The sequence below is a fragment of the Bombyx mori genome, chromosome 7 (assembly GCF_030269925.1).
Source record: "Bombyx mori chromosome 7, ASM3026992v2".
NCBI classification, from domain to species: Eukaryota; Metazoa; Arthropoda; class Insecta; order Lepidoptera; family Bombycidae; genus Bombyx; species Bombyx mori.
The window spans coordinates 782524-808414 of NC_085113.1; the positions used below are offsets into that span (position 1 = coordinate 782524).

Sequence of the window (25891 nt, forward strand, 5' to 3'; positions counted from 1 at the left end):
CATTGTCTCTACCAGAGGGCACGACTGCGTTGGGCATGTACATAGGAGGGTATTTATTTATTTATTTATGTACACACAGAAAACAAGACACAGTACAGAGTAATAGGAAAATTATGTACAAAGGCACTGCTTATTTCTTTGAGAAATCTCTTCCAGCAGACCTGCGAGAGGATAATGAGAATAATAATAAAAAGTGATAAGTGTGTGTAGAACAAATAACACATAACTAAAATAACAAATACAACATGAGAATTATAGCACATACACATAGCAAATATTATAAGTAACACAGTAACACTCGTATATGAGGGTAGTTCTGAGCAATAATAATAAACAATACAACGCTAATGTACTTCGGCACCAGTACTGAAAAAATTACAAATAGATAAATAAGGAGACGCAGAAGAAAGAAAGGGAAGTAATTAGCGCATTTAATTCTGATTAAAAGATATTATTACTTTGAGCTTCTAACACAAGACAGCCCTAAATAAACAGAATCGTCTGTCAACGAACGAGGACCACGTTCCGTTATAAGCAATAAACATTACATTAACATTGCCAGACTATAATAATCCGTATAAATTTTAATTCTAAAAATAATTTGGCAACCCTTAACGTGCCGCACAGCTGCGTTCGCCGATACCTTATTGGTATTGACGTAGTGTTTATTTGAACGCTTGCAGCATAGGAAATAGAGTTCATAGTTGAATGGTTTTTATTTTGAGATTTGCAAATAAATCTTGATGTTGTATTGAAAGCGATTAAACGTTCTAAATGCTTTATTCAAATATACAGGGTGTCACAATAATTATGTCTAATGATAGAAAATTTTAAGTCAAAAATTTGTTCCCTTTTATTATTGTCGAAAGTACTGTACCCACCAAATTATAATTGTTTTTCATAGTCTTACCCGGCGCCATTAGCCAATACCTATCATCCCATTATTACCGTTCGATTAACTGTCCAGTTTAACTCAACCAAGTTTCAATAAATCCCCGTTTATTTCCAGAATAAAGTGTATCTCTATAGCTCCGCTGGCGTCTGCCATAACCTTTCATATTCTTGAATGAAACATTACTCGGCAGCACTGGATAAGAATTAAGTAAGCAAAATAAGAAGGCTTAAGCAAACTTAAAAATATTTTATAATCTGAATATAAATAATATTTTTAGTAATAAGCATTTGAATTTATTTCACCTCTCATCTTACAATGAATGTCTATTTTATTTTTGTACAGACAAAGGAATTCCATACATACATTATTGAAGCCCAAAAAGTACCAGTCAAAAAATTTAAATTGTGGCAACATTTTTACTGTAAATAATATTGGAAGGACTTTGAGGTTACACGGATCGTTACAATCGGTGTACCAATATATGCCGCAAACCAATGAGCAGATTTGGAGGTTAGCGCCGTTGTTTCAAACACAATCATATTCAGCGGACCACCGACGCTTCCTAATTTAGCCACTATTAAGTACAAATGTACTTAAGACTTGTTCTATAAAAATCTAACATTATGATTTTTTTATTTTTTTTTATTGCTTAGATGGGTGGACGAGCTCACAGCCCACCTGGTGTTAAGTGGTTACTGGAGCCCATAAACATCCACGACGTAAATGCGCCACCCACCTTGAGATATAAGTTCTAAGGTCTCATGTATAGTTACAACGGTTGCCCCACCCTTCAAACCGAAACGCATTACTGCTGCACGGCAGAAATAGGCAGGGCGGTGGAACCCACCCGCGCGGACTCACAAGAGGTCCTACCACCAGTATGAAATGAAACAAAGAGCATTTTGTGTCAAACAAACAATAAATCTGTATATTGTGTTTTTGATCAAAAGTAAAACATTAATTAAATCAAACTACATCTCAGCACCGCTCCCTAAAACCATTTCTAGGAACAACAAGTGAAATCAATTGACATTTGAAACTTTGAGATCACGTCTCAAGATGCGCCGCGTGGGTCAAGAACTCAACAGCTGTTAATGCGATCTATTACTGTACAATATCATGCCGTACGAGAAATCTCAGTTGACAGCACTTTATAGCACATTTATTGCGCCACGAATAGAACTAGGAACTTATTCGATGCAAATCGAATAGAATATTGCACAACGTCATTCAGAATAGTCACAGAATGTCTTAAGCAATTTTCCTTCCTTTTTCTTATACCACTCAATGAACAGACGAGAACTCACTGGCTATCTGTTATTAAAGAATTATCGAAGCCCATAGATATAACATGAGATATAACCGCCCCACCTTTTTTTGGGCCGGGGCCAGATCGCCTATACGGACCCCGTGCCTAGGGGGGACCCTATGTGGGTCTAGATGGTGCGCAGATATTGGGAGCGGACCGCAGGCCCAAGGGATGGAACATTGCCACCCACCTTACCGGCATAAGACCGAACTGTGGTGCTGTATGGAACTGAACGTTGGGCGACGAAAGTAAAGCATGAAAGAGGAGTGCTCGCGGCAGAGATGCGAATGTTGAGATTGATATGCGGAGTGATAAGAATGGACACGATAAGGAATAAGTACCTATATCATAGCAAGTGTGAAAGTAGCCCCGGTAATACACAAGCTAAAGAGCAGACGGTTAGCGTAGTATGGACATGTGATGCATAGACAGAAGATGCATGTGACTAGGAGATGTATGGAAATGGTAGTGCAAGGTAGAGGGGGGAGAGATCAACCAAAGAAGACATAGATGGAGTGTGTCAATGACGATATGAGAGACGAGTGAGTGTTGGGATGACGGCTGATAAAAGAGAATGGAAGAGAAAAAATAGCTGTGCCGACCCCACCTAGTGGGACAAGGTGGAGACAAAGAAGATAGACGGATGAACCAGCTATTAACACTAGTATCGATGATATTCTATAGAAGCTGTCTTGTCATACAAACCTACGTCATGGAGTTATGTTCATAACTTCAGGTCTCTAGCTCATCGGGGGACAGTTTATAACTTATTGCAAAATGTGCATTGAACAAAACAAACATGTAACGAAATAGATAGATGAGACTGCTAACCTATTGCCTTCGGAGGCAAACCAACTATGGTTCCAATTGATGATGAATAATCAGGATCGGTGAATCTCAATACCCAAACCGATTCCTACCACTGATGATCGTGTCAAATTTCATTTGAAGAATGATTTGACACAGCGTGACACAAAAAGAATGTCTGAAAACGCACTGTGGAAGAACGTTGTTTCTCAAAGTATTCTCCATGAAACATTCATCACAATAAATAGATAGAATTAAAATTTCTCTGTAAATCAAGAGGTTCCAAACGATACGCAAGAGATTCGTTACATTTTATCGAACTTTATGTGACAGCACATCTAGATAGTACAAACAAAATAAACATTAAAAAAGCGGCAAAGGCAATTAACCAATGAAACGCCAATAACATAGTACCACACGCACGGACAAAAACAAAGCAAAGATTCCACGAAAGCTATAAACCGACCGAGTTGTAAATCAGAGTCAATCAGTCGAAGAGCAATGACGGGCCGTGCTCGTTATGTTGGCAGCATAACAATTAAGTTTATTGCTCGTTGACTCAGTTATGTTGGTACCACGCTGAAATAGTTTTCGTTCAGAATATTCTGTGTTTATATGCATTCATATTTCATACATTCACAAAACACAAATTAATGTAAATAGTTATAAATGGAATATTAATGAAAATTGTATTGTTCAAGAAAAAAAAAAAGGTTTACCATAAACTTTTTTTTTGTTTTCATACAGGTCACTGCAGGCTAAAAACTTAAACTCAAAAATAAGGGGCTCATCTACTTCAATGCTTTTTTGGGTATTTTTAATCCATCTCGAAAAAGGAGATAATTCTTAATACGACTGCATTTTTTATTTCAGACTAATTCCTGGATTATTTTTTTATTTAAAAGTTGTTTGTTATGCGGTTCCATTACATAAACTTTATAAAGATCTGATCAGTAGTTTTTTTGTCCGTAATAAAGATATCCTTAACAATGCACATGTAATTGACCCCCACTAGAAAGATCATATTATGTTTTTATTTTAAAATTTGTATTATCTGCTTGAGGCGTTGATATCTGAATTAAAAATTTAATAACAATTATGTAATACCTCCTATCCTTAAATACCACATAATGATAAATCGAGTACAATTTGAAAAGTTGAAATGTTGGGAAAGATTCGACGTTCAAACTCTCATTAATAATAATCAGACCAGGTACATATCGTTTAAGAATATGACATTGTTTATGTATGAAATTGGCGGAAAATAGTTTTCGTTATATTTTTAATGAAGACGCGTCTAGGAGCTCTCAGTCCACCTGGTGTGCAGTGGTGATCGGAGTCCATAGCCACCGAGGATCAGCCACCCCCCTCGACAGCAAAGTTCGAAGTGCGAGCTTCTTCTTCATCAAATTTAATGCAAAATTTAAATACCGTTTTACTCAAACATCTTAGTGCTGCTTCCATATATCTAAAAACTAGCGACCCGCCCTCGCTTCGCTTCGGAAGCTGTAATTTATTATTAATTTCTCCAGTATTTAATGGATGTTATTATACATATAAACCTTCCTCTTCAATCACTCTATCGATTAAAAAAACCGTATCAAAATCCGTTGCGTAGTCTTAAAGATTTAAGCATACATAGGGACAGACAGATACAGGGACAGAGAAAGCGACTTTGTTTTATACTATGTAGTGATGTAACGTACCTTTATAGGTTTTCTCGTCATCTCCACTCCAGTCCTTGGGCTTCACGGACAAGTTCAATGGCTCCTCGCTCCTATAGACGAACACTTTCCCATCTAACTCACTCTCACTAGTCCTGACACTCCTCTGCAGGAGTTGCTCGTGTAACTTATTCTTGTGCACATTAAAACGTCTCTCGTCAGTCTGTATCTGAATGTTCTTCGCTGATTTCGTTTCAAAATTCCTTTTAACGTTAATCAATTGGGTAACGTGTTTCTCTTGGTCCTGCAAGCCTAATATATACTCGATCGTGTGCGGTGTGGGTTTCTTCGGTGGTTTCCCGTAGACATGCGGATGCCAGGACGGTTCATGAGCTTCCTCCCTTTGAGTTTCCGTTACTTCATTATTGTTCGTTCTCTCTTGCGAGTCGCTGTCGTCTATGATTAGTTCCTCATCTTTGTCGTCTTCGATGTTAATTTTCTCTTCGATTTCCGGAGTCAGTCTTTCATTGCTCGGACAAAAGTCGTAGTCTAGTTTGCTCTCCGCCTGGTCTAAGTCAGGTGTAGTGTACGTGATTACAGTTTGCATTTCCTCTCGTTCTGTTTCGGAGGTCATGTGTTGTGCCTATCAGTTTCTCGACGGTGTACACATTGTTCTCAACTAGGGGTTTGGTTCCGCCGTTCGGGGCATCGCGAACCTGAAACAAGGGTTTTGAAAATTAGCTAATCAAATAGCCGAATGACTTACGGTGACTGTGTAGAAAAAAATCCACAAAATTCGCACTGAGCACTTGTTAGGAAGCTTTAATGCTCGTCGCCGACGAAATAGCGTGGTAAGTAAAATTCGATTATCTAACTAACAAGTAATTATATGAAGGAATAAAGGCCTGATGATCAATTATTTTTCAAAAACACATTGCTTTTAAACAAACATCAAGATAGTCAAGTAGACTGAAAAAACAATGAAAGTTAACTCCACCATCATAGGTATAAAGATGAAAACAATGAGAAACTTCTTTGATACAAATGTATTGACAAAATTTTAACATGTACTCGAAAACTAATAAATGAAAATTCATTTAAATGACAGAATGTTCACTGAAATTTAACGTGAACAGGTGATTTTTAATCAAAAACTATTTCAGTATTGGGTTGGTCAGGTATTCATGAATTCAGACGAAATGAAGAATTAATTTCGAAATTTTGTTAATTTCAGATAAAAGCTCATATTAAACACACGCGGTATACATATACACTTGGAGTAGGTTTTTCAACTGATATAAATGACGTCTACAACAGAACATGTCCGAGTCACACGTGTTCGTGTAACAGTGCAATGTATTTAACTGGTATCATTACCTACTGAAAACTATTATGTATAATTCTTTACTTATTTATTGCATAGATGGGTGGACGAGCTCGCCTGGTGTTAAGTGGTTACCGAAGCCAACAGACATCTAATGCCGCCACTCACCTTGAGATATGAGTTCTAAGGTCTCAGTATAGTTACAACGGCTACCCCACCCTTCAAACGGAAACACGTTACTGCTTCTCGGCAGAAATAGGCGGGTTGTTTGTACCTGCCCATGCGGACTCACAAGATGGCATACCACTAGTAAAATATATAGTTATATCACTCGTAGGGCGCAGTTCCGACCCCACACAGTATCACCGTCCTGCCTACTTCTAAGGTACAAACAGTCGTCCTTTTTTATAAAGGAAGAATCAATGGTGGACCCAAGGCCTTTCCAGTTGCAACAATACAGGTGGACGAGCAAAGGCTCAGCCAGGAAACAGTTCTTCGTTCAGAGTTGAGCAGTGGGACCGCAATACAACTGAAAACTTGACCTATCTTAGGGAAGGTGGCGATTTTACGCTGTTATATCTATGGACTATCGTAACTGCCTAGTGGTATATCGATAAACATATCATAACACAAGGCCAATAAAGTTGACTTTTTGAAAAAAAAATTCTTCTTGCGTTCTATATTTGTAGTTTTTCTATTTTGTTTTTTACTTTTAGATTATAACTTTTATAGCAGATATGTTGAGGTTCAACAAAATGTTCGCATTTGATTTGAACTAACAACGGCTCGCAGCGACTACGCCCCCGGCATTGCAAACGACCAAGCGAGGGCGACCATCAGATACGCTGGTCTGTTGTCATAGGCAACAAAAATGTGTGTGAAATGTTCAACGGAATAAAGTTGAAATCGTGGATATGCGAATTTGACTATACTATCAAAATTGTTCCTGACTTTTTTTATTGACTTTTTTTTATCGCATTTATAGGCAGAAAAGAAAAAAAAAGTAGAAGGAGACCCAGCGGCCGATTACCTAGCCGTTGGTGTGATCAAATAACCGCCCTAACTGAGCTACTAGTCGCAACCGCCATTCGAGAAGCTGAGGACCGGACGAGGTGGAAACAGCTCAGGAGACAAGCCACGGTCAAGTTTCAGGGAGACGACTTTCAGCAATGAAGAAAGCGACGAAGAAGAAAAAGTATACAGACAAGCGTACGGCCCACCTGATGGTAAGTGATTACCGTCGTTCATGTCAGCAATGCCAAGGGCAGAGCCAAGCCGCTGCCCACCGGACTTAAAGAAATTGTTCTAAGCAACTGCCAGCTAAAATCAATTGTCATTTACTCGTTTTTAATTAGTCGCGACGAGGCTTCATGTTTCGTTGTGTTCAATGGTAGCACCCCCTCGGCACGCACACACGGGAGCAGGATCAACTCTCATCGACGAACGATGATTGATTTTTATTGGTGCGCAATTTTAAGGATGGCAATATTAAAGTTCATGATTTATGGCCATTTTGAATGTTAACTTTTTTTATTGCTCTTGTAAGCAGACGAGCATACCACCCACCTGATTGTGAGTGGTTACCGTCGCCCATGGACTTCAGCAATACCAGAGGCAGAGCCAAACCGCTGCCTAACTAACAAATAGTTGTCAACTTTTATGTTGGATAATTAAATTCGTTTTATTTGGACCATCTATTAGAAACTATTAAAAAATCTTTAATGATTAACATTCGAATTTGAGGTAGAGCAAATAAATAAATAAAAATAATATTAAAACACTTAATAAATAAAGCTAACTAAAAAAAAGAAGAACACAAAATAACATTAACATAAACAGTACTTTAAAGACTTGTAACGATTGTATATACTAACTAGTACATTCGTGTATTTATGTACATACTAGAGGTCCCGCAGTAGTCGAAATTCGACTATATTTAATTGTAATTGTAAGTTTGTAAACTATTATGATTGTGTTTTATACTTCTATAATCACAAATTTCGCCAAGACTACACTATAAAAAATATTAATAAAGACAAACAATATTTAATCTATTCTCAATTTGACCACAGACGTCAAGAACAAAAGTTTGACAATAAATAGTATGCATGCGTATGTGCGTCAAATACATGGTCTGTAGTGTGTGTAATGTTTTCTTTATTGATTTAATGTATCTTTTATGCAATATTTAAAAATATATTAGCATTGTGCACTTCTTCTCTATATTCTCTATAAGTGTGGAAAATTTCATACTCCTCCATCCGCGCAATTATCGTAAAAAGGGATACACAGTTTTTGCTTCACGTATTAATATATAGATTATTAATAGTTAAACTGCGCATTCGCCATCCCTAACGACTCAATTGGAACAATGCACGGCGCGGCGGTCGGCAAACACATTATATCAAAAACGATACTTCCCACATACACACATCGTGCACGAACGAATAATGTAACAGACAAAACGTTATTGTTTCATTTATCATTTGTACATATTTCCAAATGATTTTTTTTGTGTATACTTTTTTTACTGAAGCTTATAGACATCTACAACGTAAATACGCCACTCACCTTGAGATATAAGTTCTAAGGTCTCAAGTATAGTCACAACGGCTGCCCCACCTTTCAAACCGAAACGCATTACTGCTTCACGGCAGAAATAGGCAGGGCGGTGGTACCTACCCGCGCGGACACACATTTTTGCGATCGGTCGAGATAAGTTGACGATCTAAGTTTTCGTGTGTTTTCATTAAAGACGTTCGCTTTCAAAACTCACGGACGACGCGGCGACATCCAACTCTGAATACAGTGTGTTTAGTGCGAGTTTTTTAACGTTGTCGTTAGCGTAAAAGTTAACTCAAATCTGTATGGATTTGGAACAGCGGCCCTAGCAAACGTAGGCAAGCGTTCCAACCCCATATAAATTTGAGTTAACTTTTACGCTATCGAGAACGTTAAAAAACTCGCACTAAGCACAGTGAACTTGTTTTGTCATTATTTATTTGTATAAAAACTATTTGTAATTTTTTTTATTTTATTGCTTAGATGTTTGGACGAGCTCACAGCCCACCTGATGTTAAGTGGTTACTGGAGCCCATGGACATCTACGACGTAAATGCGCCACCTACCTTGAGATATAAGTTCTAAGGTCTCAGTATAGTTACACCGGCTGCCCCACCCTTCAAACCGAAACGCATTACCGCTTCACGGTAGAAATAGGCAGGGCGTGGTACCTACCCGCGCGGACTCACAAGAAGTCCTACCACCAGTTGAAGTAATTTAATGGCCAATATCAATTCTGCTGGATGGCGGTTAATATCAGTGACATTAACAGAAATAATTAGATGGATGAGTACACAGCAAAGTGGACGCCACTGTAAACTTTAAGAGATGATAATACGGTTTTAATTGCTTTACGATAACCAGGACACGTGATTCTATTCCAGCAAACACCCATACCCGATCCTGTAGACCGAATGGTAAATAGTCGACGCCGCACAAAACACGTCATTACGGATCCTCCCGATCCATTAACGGTGCTTTTAGGTACCTCAAGCACCCATATTAACTTATTAACCCATAGACACAGTCCACTGAGTGTCTCACCGGATCTTCTCATTCGGTCGCGTTTCCGATCCGGTGGTAGATTCTGCGAAGCACTGCTCTTGCTAGGGCCAGTATTAGCAACACTTCCGGTTTGAGCCCCGTGAGCTCACCTACATGTGAGGGCGAAGCTGAAATAGCCTCTCAAGGCTATCAACATAGGAAAAAAAAAAGCAACCAGGTAGTACGTATGTAGTAACAAATCGCAAGGGCCCATCGCACTCTGACCTACCCGGTTATAAAAGGGTGAGTTAAATAAGAAATAGTCGGGATTTTGATACGGATGAATTGGAAATAGTAGGTAACAGCTATGAATAAATAATTACTTACTGTTTGTACGTAGGCAATTAATTTTTGTATAGAATAATAAATTCAAAGTCCATATTGTTGTGATCAAAGGTCATTGAACTATTGCGTTGACACAATAAAAAATAAAAAAAATTCAGAACAATGTGTAATTTAAAAGGCATACGAATTTCGCCTTTAACCGTAAAACCTCTAAGACTCAAACATTACTTTTGACATTTCGAGCATTTTTCATTATTGACGTAAGTATAAGCTTAGTAAGCGCATGTACTTAATTTTAGTTGCATACGTAAATGAAGTTTTGATCACTTCATTGACCTCAGAAAATAGAACGATGGAAAATATTCGGTATTCAATTACAAATGTTTTTATTTACTAGTGGTGCCCGCAGTAGTCGATATTCGACTATAGTTAATTGAAATTAAAAGTTTAAACATTATTATGGTTCTATTGTCAAACATTATTATACTTCTATAATAATACAGATATTAATATATTCTATCTAATACAGATTTCGCCAAAACTACACTATTGATAAATAATATTAAAGACAAAAAATATTAATCTATTCTCAAATTGATCACAGACTTTAAACAATAACAAAAGTTTCACAATTGACAATACAAAAAGAGTATATTTATACGTATGTGTTGTGTCAAATACATGGTATGTAGTGTGTGTAATGTTTTCTTTATTGATTTAATGTATTTTTAGTGCATAATTTAAAAAATATTAGCATTCTGCACTTCTTCTCTATATTTTCTATAAGTGTGGGAAAATTCATACTCCTCCGTTCGCCCAATTTTCGTAAAAAGGGGTACAAAGTTTTTGCTTCACGTATTAATATATAGATTGCAGGGATCGGTGGTTGAACCTAGGCAGGGATGGGTGAAGCGATATTTTCGGTCTTACCATCAACGACTTATCGCAATTTAAATGGCTTATCTATTATTTTTATTTCAGGAACAAATCGGTGGAATACGATAATCGCGGCGATTTGCCAGTCTTCATGGCCTAAAGGATAAGACGCCCGGTGTATACACGTACTGAGTGATGCGATTATGCCTGAGTTCGAATTCCGCCGCATGTACAAATTTTTCTATTGAAATACGTACTTAGCTCATGTCACGATTGACTTCCACGATGGAGAAATAGCATCGTGTAATAAGAATGAAACGTTAAAAAGGGTATTTCCGTACTAAATATACAATTGAGACATCTCAAGTCTCAAGGTAGGCGGAGGCAGTCATAATGTGATGTCTATGGAAGCCGATGATCACTTAAAACCAGATGAGCCCTTGACTAATTTGGCAAAAATAAAAAAAATAACTCAAGCCATTACTATTCTATAAATCAATGAATACTCTTTTGTTTGACGAAAGAGCAACTCATTCTACTCCAGTAAATATTGATAGTGGTTATAAGACGGAACAAGACCAAAGAAAATTCAAAGTGAGTTTATCAACAAACTAGACAAACAGGGAAATATTCATAATAAAAATGTCGAACAAACACTTTCTTGCAGGGGAAAACTTTAGGCAGCTGTCATCAGAAACGTTTTAAAAAAAATACGACGGGACACACATAAATCAATTTATGATTAAATCAAAGCAGCGCGGACTTCAAAAAAACACCATTCAGGAAATGTAAAGTTATTAACACATCAAGAAAACTAAAAAAGTAGATTGTCAAACGGCCATCTTTGATTCGCGACAACTAGGCGTTTCCGATACGAAAATTATTTTATAACAACATAATTTTTTTCCATTCGTCTGTTTGCGCACGACTTTATGGTAATCGCGTAGAGTGCATTTTCGATTGGTTAATCTGTAAGCGTTCGGTTCAGGATGTCGGCCTGATGAGATCAAAGAAGCCCACACACGATGTGTCCACTTCCTCAGCGCAGCACGACTTGTCAATGTGGACGGTTCACGTTGTAATCTGTGCTTTTTAATTCACTATATGATGTCCTTTCCAAAAAATGTCCATTTTATTATTTACTAACGGATATTACACGAATTTTATATTTCAAAATCATCCTCCTATTTCCTTCTCCTCCTCGTATTTCTGCCGTGAAGCAGTAATGCGTTTCGGCTTGAAGGGTGCGGCAGCCGTTGTAACTATACAGAGACCCTAGAACTTATATCTCAAGGTGGGTGGCGTATTTACGTTGTAAACGTCTATGGGCTACAGTAACCACTTAACACCAGGTGGGCTGTGAGTTCGTCCACACATCTAAGCAATAAAAATAAAATAAAAAAATCAACATTATACCGATTCAATTTTTTGAAAATCTCTTGGCCTGAGACGATCACCAACAAAGATCATCAGCAGACACCAATGGAGAAGGAGATCCTTACGCGAAAGTGGCATTTGATTGGTCACATATTACGAAAGCCTGATACCCGCCTATCCAAGAGATCACTGACCTGAAAAGTGTTTGGCAATAAAAAGAGAGGCCGTCCCAGGACAACTTGGCGTCGCTCAGTAGAACAGGAGCTGGGCGTCTTGGGTATGACGTGGGAGGAGTTAAACAGACAGCCCAAAACAGATGTAAATGGATGGATTTAATTCGAGCCCTACACCCCAGCAGAGGGCAATAGGAAAGAAAGAAGAAGTACTTACTAATAATAACAACTAATAATTTGGAACAAATCATGCGCGGCTATCTGGCCCCAATTTAGGATTCCCTGTGTAATTAATACCAGAGACTGACATACCTACATACTTATTTACATACATCTAAATATTTACATACTTATAATATATAGATAGGTTAGGTTAGGTATAGATAATAAATACCCAGACAAAGAGCAAACAAACCTGTTCATCACACACTAACCCGACGTGAGAATCGAACCCACGACCCTCAGCGCTACAGTCGGGGCTTACTATTACTGGTGGTAGGACCTCTTGTGAGTCCGCGCGGGTAGGTACCATCACCCTGCCTATTTCTGCCGTGAAGCAGTAATGCGTTTCGGTTTGAAGGGTAGGGCAGCCGTTGTAACTATACTTGAGACCGTGGCGCATTTACGCTGTGGATGTCTATGGGCTCCAGTAACCACTTACACCAGGTGGGCTATGAGCTCGTCCACCCATCTAAGCAATAAAAAAAAACCTTCACCACCGAGTCAGTCTTGTACGTATTGCCATAAGGTTTTAACATTTGGCATTGCTGAATTTCATGGGTGATTACTCACCATCAGGAGGATCTTAAGCTTTGTCGACATAGGAAACAACCAATAAAATTAATTAAAAATAATATTTCTTTAAATGCCGATATTCCGTTTAATACGACGAACAATTCGGTACACCGATTAAAATATATTTTCCCAATGAATACTCTTAAACCACGCTTTTTTCGCTCGAGTTTCACGCAAACATCACTGTAATTACTTTCATTCATGTATTTTCGTGTTGTAAACTTTTAATTAAAGTTTAAATTGATATTTTTTATCTACCGCTATGACAGGTGCCGAAGATAGCACGATTTTTCCACAAACTGCAAGATAATGTTTCAAATCAAATTAGGTACCGGGTGCCTAGGTATATTATTTGTCGTTGGAGTGCATCATTATTCTTAATCACGTATTTTAATAAACTGGCAAAGACAAAACATTTCAATGATTGTTTACTTACGACTTAAAGAAAAAAAAAAGAACCTTCAAACTTCGAGGTGAATCGATTTTTTTTTATCCATTTAAGCATTTTCAAGATCTAACCGCTAGTTATTGAGTTATTGTTAATAATGCTCATTTAATTGACTTAATTTTAATTACCTACATTGATGATATTCTGATTTAATACTGTTGAAATCCGTTTTATTTTTTGTGAGAATTTTGTATTTAATTACTTATTAGTTTTAATTACGAACAAAATTTTTTGACGAGACTCTTTTTTTTGCACTTATGCAAGAAAAAAATGTCATAAACGAATATTCTAAATCTAGAATTTTTAATGATTATAATCTAACACTGACCACTGATCAGTGATCGAACATTATTTCATATCTAATTCCGTTCTAATCTAACGCCGCTGTTTCTCCTTAGAGACGTGTGTGTCGTTGTGGTTATTACATTAGTTAATTAATTAATAGCCGCGATCACTGAGAAACCCTGAGGGACACTAGTTAACCTATTCTTGCAGAACCTTATTGTTTCACTGGAGAATTCGCGCCTAATCGGGATTTAGAAAACAGTTGGAAAGTTGAACTCTGGGCATGTGACGGCTCAGAGCATTACGAGAAGCATACAGTGGTCACTCTGATAAGCTCTGAGAATACGCAGGATGTTGGTACATAGCTATGGAGGCTCATTAAAAGAAATTGTACCAATGAGACTGCATAGAGTTATTTCTTAAAAAAATAATTTATTCCTTTACCGTGTTCGTATTCATAGTATGAACTCGAACGTGGAATAATTACTGTCACATCCACAGTTTCTTATTTTATTGGTGATAAGGCGAATTTTGAAGGGAAACTGTGAAACGAACTTCCGATTTGAAGGGTTGAATAGACCCTATACAGCGGTGTTTCCCAACGTATGGCCCACGCCCCACAAGGGGGCAATTTGATAATTAAGAAGGGCAATCGCACTGAATTAATATAGAAAATCTGTATTAAAATTATTTAGAATTTGAATTTCAGCTTTTTATTATATGTGTTGAAATATTACTTACTGTCTTTTGATAACAATTACATAGTGACTTCTTCCTAAAACCCATCATTATGTTTCTTAAGTGAACAAATAAAATTTTTAATGTGTAATTAAGTATGTATGAGGGACAAAAAAATTTAGAAATGTTACAGTGAGGGAATTGCACAAAAAAGGTTGGGAAACACTGCTATACAGTATAATTGTGAGTTCGATTTCATGTCTCAAGGTGGATGACGGCATTCACTGTTGTCTACGGTCTCCTGTAACCACAAACGAACTGCTAATCTAAAAGGTTATATTACCGATAGACGTAAACATATTTTGAAGTTTAATCGTAATTATTTATTGCGATAATGTGAAACGAAAAAGCAAGCGAACGGATATATGAGGCCGTCAGCGCAAAACGGTTTAAGTTTTCATGAATTTGAATTTCAGTAATCAAAAAAAACAATACGCGCAAAAATAATGTTTACAAAGCCATCTGTTATCTATGGGTGAAACTATGAATCGGTTTTTCATCAAAATTTATTATGTTTAAATAAATTGCAATATACATAATTATAAGCATGATTATGAAAAATTGTGGGTTAGGCCACTTTTGCGCTGACGACCTCATATTTAAAGGCAATCGTAAACTTTGGGATCGGATTTACTGGCACCTTAAACTTGTCACTTGTTTTGTAATGAAACGCAAGGTAATCTCGACTGTGTGTTCCATTTTTATGATTCAAAATTGTCTAAAATAACATCGTTCTCATCCCGAAAGTTGCAGGGATTAGCTGTCGACAGATAACGTCAAGAGCTTGATAATCCACATCGAATTATTCATTGCCTATTTATAATTGAAAAAAAAGTTGAGAAATCAACAAATAAATACTATTTCACTAAAAAATAATCATATAAAGAGTAGTTCCCAACAAAAATACTTGGACCCTCTGGTTTACTAAGCAATATCGCCGCCCGGTCCAAGATATTTATTTGTTATTTCTTATTCATACTTAGATATCTGTTTATGATTTTGAAAGCGCGTAGCTTAATCAAACATTAACGAAACAGCAGTGATTCGTTTTTCAGGTCGTAATAACGACCAATAGGAGAGGCAATTTAGCCTTTTCTTCTATCACAATGCTTGCAACGTTTCCTAAATAGTTATTAACAATGAAATTATTGTATCTTGGAATCTGTCTTCATCATTGGTTTTGACCCTAGCAGCCTATATTCTTTGATATCAAAGTCCATTTTTTTTCCTACCTTAGCTGAGAGCCTTGAGAGGCTATTTCAGCGTAACCTTAACTAGTAGGTGAGCTCACGGGGCTCAAACCTGACGACGTTGCTAACACGAACCCTAGCAAGCGCCGTGCTTCGCAGAATCTACCACCGGATCGGAAACGCGACCCACTGAGTCTTCTCAGTGGGTCTCCGGCGAGAAACTTAGTGGACTGTCCATCAGCGACATTGACATTTAAAACGCTAGTTTAACTCTCTGTGGTCTAAAATTGTTATGCTAGGTCTAGACACAAATACTTCAAAATTGTAGTTTAGTTAGAAAGCTGTAAGAGAATGTGATTAATAAATATTAGATGATCACATATAAAGTAGGCAGCGGCTTGGCTCTGCTCCTGGCATTGCTGAAGTCCATGGGCGACGGTAACCACTTACCATCAGGTGGGCCGTACGCTCGTCTGCCTACAAAGGCACTAAAAAAAAAAAACTACCTTTGAATGTTGTTTTGTTTCATAACTAACACGTCTGCATATAGTTTTTTTAACTTAAATCAGCTATTGAAGCATCTCATATCATATAGATAGATCGGAATTTTCAAATGATCATGAATTCCTCAGTCGCCTGCGAAAAAGAGGGTGAGCTCATTTTTGCCCCGAAAAGTTTAGAGTACAAAGATTGCAATTTGATGTCGACCAGACCGATGTGATTAAAGAAAAAATAAAATATCTCGAATTTCCCGTTGAAAATATGTGCTTAATACTCTGGCTCCTAAATTCAAACGACTTCCAACAATTTCCACCTATTGGTTAGAAAATTTAATGTCAAATAACATCTGTTACCTGTATCCAATACATTAATGTTTGAATTTAAAAATATAGAGATGTCTATTACTAGAAACTGCAGCAACTAAAACACACAACAAATTCTATTTACTGAGCGTATTAAGCGGTAGGCAGCGGCTTGGCTCTGCCCCTGGCATTGCTGAAGTCCATGGGCGACGGTAACCACTCACCATCAGGTGGGCCGTACGCTCGTCTGCCTACAAAGGCAATAAAAAAAAAAACTTAATTAAATAAAATCATAACTTCTATAACATTCTCTTGCCTCTCATAGAATTACAGAGATGTATTTATTGTTCATAGTATGTATAGAACATTGTAAAATAATGTCAGACGAATAATGTAAACAAAGACAAACATGTTTTTTTTTTTTAAATAATGTTGTACCGGTATCTGTGAACTGTTTTAAAAAAATGGTATTTTTATTTCGCGCCTAAGCGTAGTCAATTCAAATTCTACTTGTGTAAACAATATTGAAATTAAAAAAGCTGTTTGAAAAGTTCTACAACTAAATAGCTTCATTAATATTTTTTATGTTACAGCTTTTAATTTACAGTACATACGGTAACATCAAAACATTGGAAAAACGATTATTTCACGTAAACAAACATCACTAAAAATGCAGTAGTCCATACTTTTTTTAACGCGCGTTCACCAAAATTATATGTGTATAACTTTCAAAGATTAAACTCACCTTAAGAGAAAAATCCTTGCACAAAAACACAATTAAACACACAAATAAACAATATTAACAGTTTGTGGCGCGAAAAAACCGTTTACCACAGCTATGTTGCGTGGTGTTGCAAACGCGGACGGTGCGTGAATGTCGAAATCAAATGACAGCTAGCGGACTGTTAACACACCGATACTCGCAGTTAGACTAACTCACATCCAAATCGCTTAATTTTATGAGTTGTTGCCTTCTCCACCCCCTCGTTCGGGACGCGTGCTTTAACTTTTGCATGGCGTACTTTGTTTTATTTCATTTAGTTTGCGTAAATCTTAAGGCATTCAAATTTTTTATCGAACAAAAGAAAACAGGCAACATCGAAAATCATAACTCTTTAATTTACTTACTTATTTGTTGCCGTGTAAATAGTTTGTTAAATGACTTCCTAGTAGACCCTCAGTGTAATTATAGACCATCGATATTATAATCCCTATAAAATTGAGATCTTATTATTTATCTTTAGTGACTTTTTTTTCATTTATCAGCCTTTTCATAGATTAATAAGTGATATGAGTGAAATGATTTGACCTACCGTCTAGGATTATAAAATACAAGTCAACAAGCGCAACAATCATTGTGATCTTATTCTTTTTTAGGATTAAAAGGAAAAACTAAATAAATTACTGAAAAACCAAGTGAATTAATATTAATTCTTTTAAACTTTTAAACCACGCATTCGACCGATTCACAATCGTGCGACGTTAATTAGAACGATAACATTTTTATCTAATATTAATTAAACTTTTCAAATAAAACATTAATCAATAACGGACAATTAAGATTTGTATCAAATAAAGGCAACAAAACAATAAAATAAATATATACATATGCATTGAGCATTACATCCTAGAATATATCATAAAAATATTTTTCCAATCACCTTAGGGTATTATTTTCATAAAAAAGTAATTAAAAATGATAAAAAATCAATTAAACCATTCTTCAGCGTAAACGATTACGTTTGATTAATGCAACCTAGATTTATCAAGCGACACAATATTGTATTATCACATTTACAGTTTAAAAAAGATCTAATTGATAAATTTAAAACGATTACAGACATAAATTAAGCCATGCTGAAGATAAAAAGAAGTAAATAGTTGTTTTTCCTAGAGATACGATAAAAATATTGGTGCAAAGGTTGTCTTTTCATTTAAGCTCATTCAACCTTCATACAATAAAAACTAAAAAAAATATATCTGGAGGTCTATTTTGAGCCATAGCCTGTTGTAGTTGTTACAGCGATAACAATAACCACGCAATAGCGATAAGCTCCGTATAAAATCCGTACTGGCAGGAATCATAAGATGTTCCAGTAGATTAACTGCTGTCCGTTTTATGCACCTCCATTAACTGTTTGCAGGTAATTATTCCGCAGTCGATATATTAAAAACTTTGCTATTTACACAGCCATCTATCAAAAAAAGTTTCAGATTGCATTTAGTGAATCCTTATCTAGCTTTAAACACATCCATCACTGCCTACTCAGTTGTTTTTCCACGTCACCAAATTTGTGATTAGTGGAACAGTGATAAACCCATTTAATAAAATATCAATTTCTACCTAATCCAAGAGAAAACAATTATTCGTTAACACTTTTTTATTAAAAGATATTTTTCCTGGTCCTGATCGTCATTTAATTTTGGTAAATTCTAAGTCTACGACTACAAGGACGATTAATAAGATTAATAACTTTCAACCAGAGCGCTTGGTGACAACCAATTACCAGTACCTTATAACATATACCATATACTACTGCAATGGATGTTGTCGGTTAGAAGAACACTTTTTTAAGGTGTCTGTATCTATTTATTCGGAATTTTACATTATGCTTATAGTGAGTTTGTTGGTAAAATTTAGATATTATTTTAAATATACTTACTTAGGTATACTTCCTTTGCACACTTTTTACTACTTTACACACCAGGTGGTTCTGAAAATTCATATAACATTTGAAATTATTCTTGGCTACAATTTATATCTTCGATTATATTGATTGTCGATCGCAATGTCAATAAATATGGCATGATAAACACTTATTAGGGCTTCACGAATTCATGCTATGAAACATTTTAATTTTTTATTTGACTTTTTCATTTCATTGTAATGCAAAGTTTTATAGGCATTCTAATGGTAGAAGTTTGCTATCAGCCTCCATGAGTTGGCCCTATCAGTCGCAAAGTAACCATGCGTGTTGGTTCTAATTTAATTTGGATTCGATATTATATGCCATCCACTTTGACTACTTCGACCTCATATTTGAAGTGTCCCTGATTATGGTCTCTATGTGCACCCGTAGCTACATCCCCATAATATCGTTTTTACTATCGCATCGCCCCCCACCGGATTATAGCTCATCCATACTACCCGGAACCACTCCATTTGTCAGCAGTGCATTTCTAGAGATCTTTTCTGCCACGTATCATCCGGTTTTAGAATGAGCTCCCCTCAAGGTGTTTCCCAAGTGCTATGACATGCCCTTCTTCAAATGAGGCCTGTGGAGAGTACTCAACGGTGAGGAGCGGCTTGGCTCTGCCCCTGGCATTCCTGAACTCCACGAGTAACAGTACCCACTTACCATCAGGTTGGCCTTAGTATGCTCGTCTGCCTACAAAGATAATAAAAAAAATAAAAAAAACATAGTGCTAGGTAGGACCATCTGTATTCCGGGACGACAGCGGCACCATCTGGGCGGCCTGACGGGCTGAAGTACCGAGACGGCCGACGTTTCAGAGCCTTCGATTCGCCTCGAAGACTCCGTCGGCCGGGCGTCCTTGGGGTGAGCTGCGCCGTCTGGTTGTAGTGTTGACCGCGGTAACACGGGTTCTGACCTCGTAGGGGATCGGACGCTTGGGTGAAGAGTGCAGGGGAGTCGTTTAGTGGGTAGGACCCTGAAAATATCCTTGGGCCCGCGGTCTTGCAGTCGCGGACCAGTCCTATATACCCCATGCGCTCCCTAAGCGCGGGGACCTAGTGGGAGGTTCGGTCCCGGCCCAAAAAAAAAAAGAAGGTGGGCCCATCTGACAAATTGTATCATAAATGAATTGATTCTCTCACCATGTCTTCAACTTCACTATAACACAGATAATTTTGCAAAACGCATAAAATAAATCATTGTAATTAAAGATACATGGAACGCTTTAACTAAATTATGAAAAGAAAACATTGTAAATTAAAGAAAAACCCTATTATTGTAACCACACATAACAGCGTCGGTTATGCTATCTTCAGGATAGCATACTACGGAACCCCATCCGAAAATTACATTTCGCGGTTAACCACTTAATTATCTTAATCAAAGGCGTGTAATAATTTTTTTTTGAAGACTCTAATCTAGCGATTAGTGTATATTAACAACATAATTGATGATTTTTATAATTTTATATTTAATTGTGTCGATAACAAACCATCCTAATGACCTCATGTGATCGATTTCGTGTTAATTGATATTTTTAAGGTTATTTTAAACTGATTCTGATATCTGAATTCCTTTCGTGTAATAGTTTTACGTTGTCTCAGACATTTTGGTATTTCATAACATCATATTCATACACAGTACGCAGTAGTATCGGAATATGGGCAGTCCTTAACCAAAATAAATAAGAGAGTGCTGGCTGTGAACCAAATTTATTGCCTGCAAATTACTCAGCATCGAAGATATCAAAGAGAAGAAAATCAATAAGTCACTTCAGAATAGACCACAAATTTTGTAGTAAAGTAAAATTGTAGGATAAATATTCCCCCGCGACAAAGTCACAGCACGCGAACCATTTAGCGCCGGTACAGTAGCAATAACTCAGCGCAGGAAATCACGTCATCGCTCTATTACAGGGCGCACACATGTTGACGCACTCACACTGCTGTAAGGAACGATTGTAGGATGAACAAATTAATTGTGCGCTATTGTACTGTGCGTTTTTTCAACCATTGACATGATTTAAATTAATGTTTTCATTTGTTTTCGCAGTTCTGGATCAATATTGAAAAAAATACTAAAAAAAAATTCAACACAGAAAACTTCAATACAACATAACGTCAAACACAAGTCACCTGCAATTGTTATTGTAATTACATTCGTAATCAACAGATAAATCGCTAATTTGCGTCATAAACAGAATATCTGTCAAAGCTTAAGTGAATTTGGGCCTAAATCGCTGTTTACAATCTACAAAACCAATTTGCTTATTGTCGTAGTCCATTTTTAGACTATTTGAATATATATGTTACCGACCCACAGTGCACATGTCCGCGTAGAATACACGTGCTAATTAAATTTAGCTCAGCCGATGAAGCGATGCTTAAGGAAGATAATTTTAGTAATTTAATAAATTTATGTTATTTATCCTAAGTTTTTGTTAGTTTTTCCTTGTTGCGCCAAAGCTTGGAAGTTTCAGATTTAATTTCGGCGATTAGGGAAAATTCTTTTCTATACATGAAAGACAATATCTGGAATATCTACGTCATATGAACAGTGAATGCTTATGCTATACGTAACAACGCAACATTCTGTACCATAATGATGTTTGTTTTGATGTCTTTCAACAATTCATTTTTTTTTCGCTTATACTGAGATTAATTTCATTTTTCCTAAATCAGCGGTGGGATTTAGATGCTTTGCTCACATGGAGTTAGCAATAAGCTTATTAAAATAATATGCATAGAATTTTTTCGTAAAAAAAAACGAATGAAAAGGCTCAGCGTAATTGGTCGTATATATTGTAAGAGCTAATTGAGTGCGACGCGGACGCCATGAGATCGCATTGTTACTGTATGTATCCATTCGTAATATCAACTTTGCGTAATATTAACCTGTTATTTTGTTAGGTACGTACGTTGTATTAAATTATTACCACGACTGAGGATATATTGGCCCCGGCCGGGGTTAATCGGGATATTGTTCTGAAAGTACTTTACAGTAATTGAATGTGTATTCATTTTAGTAATTATTCATAAATTTCATTTATCTTAATATATATATTTCTTCTGTCCGTGTGTTTGTCACTGAACTCCTCATAAACGGCTGGACCGATTTTAATGAAATTTTCTGTGTACCTTCCGGTGAATTCGAGAATGGTTTAGATTTACAAATCAGCCCGGCAGATGGCGCTGCAGTCGGTATCTAGGTTATTTATCTTTCCTAGAAATAATTTATATGGCAAAACAACGTTTGCCGGGCCAGCTAGTAAAGGTATAAATCTTCTTTTAAAAATGACGAACTTCATAAGCTCTCCCACTGAGGAAAAATATTTCGAAGTACATCAGGATAGCCTATAATAAACTATAATATGTAGTAAGCTCAAAGTCCGCTAACGTTTTAGACACAAATATTATAAACTCAACCAAATGTTATTAAAATATATTCTTTACAATACTTTGAACTTTTTACACGTCTTAGATTGTAATGAGTATCGCGCATTTAAGGTAATCAATAGTTAAATAGACAAACGCAAGTAAATTATACCTAATGAATGTCTAAAAAATTTACAACTTTAATTTTTATTTTTTTTTATAACCTGAACCATCATAAGCAATACAGACTTAGGACTGATTCTACGAATATAATAACTGAAGTCTTCACACTACTACGTAGGTGCTATTGAATTCTAAAAATAAAACTCAGGTCGATTGGCGAACGATAAGCTTCAACAAACATAACTGCTCTTCTATGAAAATGTAAACAATGTCTAAAGCAATGTTTTTATTTAAAATATAAAAAGCTTTTTAGGTAAGAAAATTGCAGGATTAACTTTTTTTTTTTGCTTATATTGGTGGACGAGCCCACAGCCCACCTGGTGTTAAGTGGTTACTGGAGCCTATACACATCTACAACGTAAGTGCGCCACCCACCTTGAGATATAAGTTCTAAGGTCTCCGTATAGTTACAACGGCTGCCCCACCCTTCAAACCGAAACGCATTACTTCTTTACGGCAGAACCCGTGCGGACTCACAAGAGGTCCTACCACTAGTAATTACGCAAATTATAATTTTGCAGGATGATTTTTATTACACGATGCTATTCCTTCACCGTGGAAGTCAATCGTGAACATTTGTTAAGTACGTATTTCATTATAAAAATTGGTACCCGTCTGCGGGATTCGAACACCGGTGCATCGCTAGATACGAATGCACCGGACGTCTTATCCTTTGGGCCACGACGACTTCTGCAACGAACTTTAACGATCAATAAAATAAATGTAAAACTCCTTCCTATTCCTCCACACCATTTGTTAACATCATATAGCATAACATGTCTTTATGATCATCATATATTAACCTATTACCGCTTCACGGCTGAAATAGGCGAGATGGTGGTACCTACCTGTGCTGACTCACAAGAGGTCCTACCACCAGTAAAACTAGTATTTATTTATAAATATGTAACTACCTCCTAAGTCTCGCATCCACGTTATTCAGAAACCGCATTTTTTTTTAAATACCAGAGTTTACAAATCTTGGGATTTTTTTAATGCTGTTATATGCTGTTAACCTTGAGAGGCTATTTCGGCTTCGCTTTGACATGTAGGTGAGCTCACGGGGCTCAAACCAAAATGTTGCTAACACTGGCGCCAGCAAGAGCAGTACTTCGCAGAATCTACCACCGGATCGGAAACGCGACCCACTGAGAAGATCCGGCGAGAAACTCAGTGGGCTGTGTCTGTGGGTTAATTTACTCGTCGAGCCCTTCGTCGCAAGCGACGGGTTCGGCGAGGATGGTGATCGGTGCTTGTGGTGCCTAAAAGCAACGTTAATGGATCGGGAGGATCCGTAATGATGTGAACGTTTCTAGTGCGTTTACGTGTACATAACTGATCCTGTATCTCTGTACCTTTGTTAGTGTATAAGGCGACTGTAATGATAATTGCAAATCGTAGCACTTCGTAGACTCGGCGCTACGCACCGCGTCGTAGATCTAACTTTTTTATATATATTATTATGTAGTACCTACGTATTTCCATTCCTTTTTGATATTATTCCATTAACACTAATAATACCAACACTTACTGGTACCTATTTCTGGCATGGCGGGTAGAAAACGGTATACGACACGTATTTTGTACTATGATTTTTTTATTGATAAAAACAAAAAAAAACTACTTTACAAAGTTATCAACTTTATTTTATTTACAATGATTTATAAAAAATATATAATAATAATATACAAAGAAACAGCTATTTATATGAATAATAATAATAGCCGTCATCACGTAGACTATACATTAGACACTGTATAGCCACCATACTAAGACTAGACATAAATAATAAAAATCTTACGTTACAAACTTTTTTCCCAGTTAGGGTAGCCCTCCTCATCGCCCCATAAGGAACTTTGTTCCAAAAATAGTATAACAACTGTAGATTAATTGGTAAGAAAAATATATGTACAAAACCAATAAGATGATACGTACATTTTCAATGCAAAAGTTCGCAATGGGTCATTTGACTCGTTATGGTATGTTTAGTGTTAAGCGCGTTGTGAAAATACTGTTTTCATCGTAAATAATGCAACAAAAGTTTTAAATCCCATTCGGCTTCGTACAAAAATTATTGCCAATTTAATACGTTATCGTGTTGTCACAGAAACCATCTTTGAAATACTTTGAATTGTACGTACAGAGTATAACTAGAATACAAAATCTATAATTAAACTACAATAAACAATCGAAAATGCACGGCGGGAAGTCGTTGGATGCGGAAGGCGGAGGACCGCATTATGTGGAAGGCATTGGGGAACCCTATGTCCAGCAGTGGGCAGATAAAGGCTGATGATGATGAAACAATTCGAATTGGTTGATACAACCTAATGTTCTATTAATCGACAAGAGTGATCTTGTCGCAAGCTGTTTGTTACATTATCAATCAGCACGCCTATTATCTGTAATTCAAATGAGCATAGAATTACGAAACATTTACATTAACGAGGCAAAAATGTCCATAATAATGCACACTCTACACTCCTATATGTGGATATAGGCTGCGAGTACACACGTTGTCAATAAAACGAATCCATTAAGAGACTTTATAGTGTAGAAATGCCTCAATAAAATACAAACGATAACTTTATGCGCATAGATTAAGGAAAATCGATAGAGGAGACAGTCCGTTCGATTACAAATAATGATACTTTGATTTCTTCAATTATTTTAAGTTGTTTCGATCTCTGTCTCCTAAGTCCTCTTTACAGTGTTACAGTTCAGTTGTGCTCCTAAAATAACTTACGACTCGATGGGCCGCTACGATCCCTTTCTTTGACAATAATACCGTGACTTAAATATAAATAATAGTTTAAAAAAACTAATAATATACGCTTTTATAGAAAATCCAACTAAAAAATAGAAAATAAATTTTAATAAATTTGAATTAAAAATTTCTGTACGAAAAAATGATTTTATTGTAAAAAAGCATGGAGTGCTTTTCAGAATATTATCAAAATAACCCTTCTACTCATATCTGTTCATAAAATATTTATAACTACTGATACTATGCACCCCACGCTTTTTTTACAATAAAATCATTTTTTTTACGCTATTTTTAAT

General features: G+C 36.5%; 1 protein-coding gene across 3 annotated transcripts in view; it reads right to left on the reverse strand.

Moving 5' to 3' along the window:
* The window catches only part of LOC101746933 (homeobox protein ceh-24), a 110406-nt gene extending 91098 nt beyond the window's left edge, over positions 1–19308 (reverse strand). The window contains exons 1-2 of one of the 3 annotated variants that reach the window (XM_038011980.2): positions 19239–19308; positions 4718–5391 (exon numbers count right to left, since the gene is read on the reverse strand). In XM_038011980.2, coding sequence (XP_037867908.1) covers positions 4718–5309 — 592 coding nt within the window. In that variant the 5' untranslated portion in view covers positions 5310–5391; positions 19239–19308. Of the gene's footprint in view, positions 1–4717; positions 5392–17320; positions 17549–19238 lie in introns of those variants that run through there. The other 2 variants (XM_012697585.4, XM_062669310.1) reach the window with 2 other exon arrangements.
* Between the last annotated feature and the right edge of the window lie 6583 nt (positions 19309–25891).